The following is a 5070-nucleotide window of genomic DNA, read 5'->3' on the forward strand; positions in this document are numbered from 1 at the left end:
CCTGGAATGGAAATATCAGAAGTTGAGAAGGAAGGCAAGAGATGCTGTAGTTTCTATGTGGAGGACCATTCGGAGAGGCAAGCCTAGTATAGAAGAATTGGGTTAGGTGGTGATTTAAAGGAAAAGATTATAAGTAATGTTTGTCTAAGATCAAATGTATGTGTTAAGTGTGTATGTCTGTCTATGATCAATTTAGGTCAAAGCACTTTTTCCTCTCTTTTAGATATGATGCATTGTTCAAAAACTACCCGGATGTGCTAAGAATACCTAATGTTGGAGCTAATTCATTATTGAAAGGGGTGGGATGGGTGAATGTGTAAAACTGCTGGGTTAGAATTCAGTTTAGTCAGTAGAAATATCACCTGAATTGAATTATTAACCCTTATTTTATTTTAATACCTAGTTAGGGACAACACAGTCATCTATGATGACCTCTAGAATCCAGAATATATAGGGAATTGACTTTACTGAAATTAGGAAACTGAATATATGATTTGGCTAGCACATGCTAGCTGGATTTAAGTTTTCAGGGAAACACATTCAGCAGCTCAGTTTCATTCCTGAACTTGTCTCTTTAGCGTTAAATTGTAAATGCTGTTTCAAAGAATTAGATGTTATTTAATATGATATATTTTTATATTTTGTCTTTTCATTTTCATTTATGGCTATAAGCATATGATACAATATTTAATAAAATTAAGATAAACTTTTAAAATTTTCCTTTTACTTTTGTTAGTAGTGATAATTTTTTTTAAAAACAGGCAAATATCTTTGGACAGTACTTTTTAAGTATTTCTCCCTCCTCTGTGAAATTGTTTTCACTCTTAAGTTGTGCTTCTGTTTTTCTACTATTGTAAAGTGCAGTTCTTTGCATGTTCTAATTTGCCATGACGTGGTCAAGTGCTGTTTCCTTCCTGTTGCTTGCAACCCTGTGCTAGAGATAAGGATACATTTCAGTGCATTAAAAAAGAAGCCACTGAAGACAGGCTTAAGCATGGTAAAGCATTCTACTTATCAGAAACCTTTTTAAAGAACAGAGAGTGGGCTTTAATTTCTGCTTAGTTTTTTAAAAGCTCTTAAAATAGTACTCACTAAACTTTAAATGTATTAGAAAGATTTTTAAGTCCTTATATATTAGATCTAATAGAGATACTGTCTGAATGTTTCTATTGAGGCAAAAATAATACATTATGAAATTACTCATGGAGTAGCATTTCCAATGTAGGTGGTTTGCTGGCTTAGTGGAAAGAAGAAAATTGTTTATATGCCCTTTATTGTAATTATAAACCTAGTTGTTGCTAGGTGGATATATGTATATTTTTAAATATTTGGTACTTTAACAGTAGTTTAACTTGGGGGTGGAGAGAGTGGCTTTATTTTCAGTAATGAGAGGTGATTTTATCTTAGCAGGAAAAAAAAAAGAAATTATGTACCTAACTTTAAAAAAAAAGTGTGTTCATTAGTCATGTTGATTTTGTTTAAAAATATTAACAAAAATACTTTGGAGACACTGCCCTTGGTATCAATTATTATATTCTAAGTGGATATGATTTCGTAACTAACTTAAACTTGTTTTTCAGGCCAAGAAGTTCTGGAGAAGAAAAATTTCAGAAAAATTGCCTCAGTTTGAATAGCATACCAGAAAATTTGAAACACTTTTTCTAAAGAAACCAAGAAAATTTGAAGCTCCTTTCCTGAAGAAAACCTGTGTATACAGTAACTTCACAGATTTATTTTTTTTGTGTGTTTTTTTTTTAATCAAATTGTCACTGGATTCTGCTGCCTGATACTTGAACCTGTTTGGAATTTTTCTCATGTGCATCTAAGGGGAATGCTTTATTATGGCTGCTGTTGTCCAACAGAACGACCTAGTATTTGAGTTTGCTAGTAACGTCATGGAGGATGAACAACAGGTATGAGACCCAGAAAAAAATTGGATTTTAATAAATTTATTATTGTGATTTCTCCATTTATATCAGAAATTACTTACTTTAAATGAAAGTATGAGAAACTTTATTAATATAGAAATCTAGATATTAAAAATATGGAAGTAATTGTGATCTTATATTTTAAGTACTAGTTAATTTGTTCATGAATCTTAACTGTGATGTGGTTACAAGGAAGTAATACTTTTGGAGTTAACCTTGTTTTTTGTAAAATGAAATTTAAATACCTTAAGTAATTATTTGAAAAGTTCTAGAAGACATATTAACAAAACATGTAAAATATTTAATAGTACATGATGGATTGTAATAGTTGCTTGCAGTTACGTAATTTTAATGTATATGGTTAATTAATATTTATAACCCTGGGCTATTTTTTCAAGCTGATGAAAAGATGTTAGCAGTCCTATAATCATATGTTATTTCAGTCCAAAGCATGTATCTCTGAAGAAGTTACTTTACTTCTCGAGATCTAGATTTCATCATCTTTTGAGTGAAGGGATTGAACTGAAGAATTTCTAAATTGGTTCTTATTGAATTTATACAAGATAAACAAATTACTGTTTCTAGAATGTAAGAAGGATCCAGGAGATATTAAGAAAAGGATCTAAGTTAATTCTAGCCTTCCTTTTTTGGGTGGGGGTAGTCTGGGGGTTCTTGGGACTTTATAATTTACTTCATTTTAAACTGGTTATATGGCCATGATGTGGGAGAAATGGTGTAAGAGAGACTCAGTGTAGTGAGAAAAATATTTTGAGGACTGGTAGGTTTAAAATAGGCCTAATGAAGTTGATTTATATACTGAAATAAACCTAATTTCAAATACTTAACTTTAATAGATCAATTAAAATATATCATGTTTTTATTCTAGAAGCAGAGTTACTACAGGTAATAAGATAAATTTTTCACTTTTGGCAGGGCATTATACTTTCTTAGCTGTTTGTATTGTGTATTGAAATGACAGAATTTTAAAAATTATAAATAAACCTACAAAAGATTGGAATTTGGATTAAGGTGCCTTAAAATCAAGATGAGTTTGGGTAGGGAGGCAAAAAGTTTGAGGGAGAGGATTGATTGGTCCCAATTAAAAATATATTAATAGTTGCCCTAGCCGGTTTGGCTCAGTGGATAGCGTGTCAACCTGCGCACTAAAGGGTCCCAGGTTCAATTCTGGTTAAGGGCACATGCCCAGGTTGTGGGCCCAATCTCCCAGTAGGGGACATGCAGGAGACAGCCAATCAATGATTCTCTCTCATCCTTGATGTTCCTATCCCTCTCCCTCTCCCTTTCTCTCTGAAATCAATAAAAATATGTTTTAAAATATTAATAGTTATCTGGATTTAATCTAGAGATAATAGAAAAAATATTTTAGGAAGAGAAAGTGTTTTGAATCTGCTTTAAAGCAGGACATTTTTGTGTATGTTAAGGTTTGAAAATAGTGTTTACTGTGCAGCCCTTTCAGATGAAAGATCCCAGGCTTGATGTGGTAAGGTTTGTTCTCGGGATGTGGTTGCAGATGATAAAGCTTTTAGCCACTCACTGGTGTGCTCCAGTGCAGTAGCTTTGACACACTTTTGACTATGAGAAATGTATTTTATATTATGGTACAGTATTCATACATGTACCTATATAGCCTTAAAAAAGTTTTATAAAATAATATTTCCTCTTATTATGTATGGTACATTTTAGTTTATCTTGGAGAGGTTACTAATGTCTTTGGGTAGGGAGATGGTGGCCTTAATATCGGAATGCACATGTCTAAAGTTATTTATTTTTATCTAACAAAAGGAATATATATTAGTTTTGTGCAGGTATTATTACAAGGACTTGACAAATATTTTAACCATATACGGCAAATGTTATTATCTGTTTATTATAATGAGGAATTGAGACATGAAGAGAGGTTCAGTGACTTGCCTAAAGCCATACAGCTAGTAAATAGTGGAGCTGCATTTGAACCCTAGCAGTTTGACTCTCACTAAGGATGTTGAATACTCTTGCAATGATATATGACAATCTTACTGTATTATAATCAGTGTACAATGTTTGGAACAATTGGTCAGTTTTAGAGTTCTTCAATCTATGGCAAAGTAAACTTAATTGGTTCACATGGGGATAGATCCAGCAGTGTCAGTCTTATTAGCATCTTATCTAACTGCTTCTACTAGCTTGTTTCTTCACTTGTTAAATTTGTTTTTAATTAAATAAATAATACAATGCCAATTATAAAACAAAGTCACCTAATATGAAAATATGTAGAATAGTGCAAGTCTCTTTTCCTCCTCATTCCTTAATTCTATTCTGCCCCCAAGATATTAGTGTTGACTATTAGATGTTTAATTTTTTTAGACAAAGGCCTAAATGAAAGAATACTATGTGTATATACAAACCTGCACCCAGAAGTTGTTTTTAAGATAGAAATGAAAGTATGTGAAGCCATTTTTGTGACTTGTTTGTTTGTACTTAATATATCATTTATTTTTCACATGACAGATGAATCATTTTTTACTTTACCAGCCTCTGATCATGTACAATTGTCTATTAACAGTATTTTGCTATTGTAAACAATATTAAAGTAAACACCCTAGTTTGACTGCTGTTCAAATCTCAGATTTTGCTGTCAGAACACCTGGGTTTGAATCCTCATGCCACCTCTGTGACCTTAAGCAAGTTCTTTAACCTCTCTGGTCCTTGGTTTCCTTATCTACAAAATGAAAATGATAATAACAGATCTAATATTATAGGGTTGTTGTGAGCATGAAGTGAATTGATGTATGTAAAGCTCTTAGAACCATGTTTGGCACATAGCTAATATTTACCCAGTACTATCATTTTTTTATTGCAACTTTCTGTGTGTGTGTATAATTATATCCTTCCTATATAATAAAAGCCTAACATGCAACTTGTCCCCTCAACTGGGAGTTCAACCACTTGCTATGACATGCGCTGACCACCAGGGGGTGGCGCGGAACATGGAGGGCATTGGCGATGTGGCACTGGCAGTGGGAGGCATTGGAGGTGCTGCCTGCCCTGATGGGCCCCTATGAGAGTGGGACTGTGGCGGGATGGTGGAGCAGGTGAGTGGGTGGCTCCAGGCCAAGGCAGGTGCGAGCAGGGGCCCAGTTGT

The 5070-nt window shown here is 33.4% G+C and overlaps 1 protein-coding gene across 11 annotated transcripts in view; it reads left to right on the forward strand.

Moving 5' to 3' along the window:
- ELF1 (E74-like factor 1 (ets domain transcription factor)) overlaps positions 1 to 5070 on the forward strand; it is a 98733-nt gene that overhangs the window by 39413 nt on the left and 54250 nt on the right. For 10 of the 11 annotated variants that reach the window (XM_015572587.1, XM_015572578.1, XM_006776936.2 and 7 more), the window contains one exon: positions 1581 to 1913. In XM_015572587.1, coding sequence (XP_015428073.1) covers positions 1842 to 1913 — 72 coding nt within the window. In that variant the 5' untranslated portion in view covers positions 1581 to 1841. Of the gene's footprint in view, positions 1 to 909; positions 998 to 1580; positions 1914 to 5070 lie in introns of those variants that run through there. The other variant, XM_015572585.1, reaches the window with a different exon arrangement.

This window comes from Myotis davidii, unplaced genomic scaffold (genome assembly GCF_000327345.1).
Source record: "Myotis davidii unplaced genomic scaffold, ASM32734v1 scaffold105, whole genome shotgun sequence".
Taxonomy (NCBI): Eukaryota; Metazoa; Chordata; class Mammalia; order Chiroptera; family Vespertilionidae; genus Myotis; species Myotis davidii.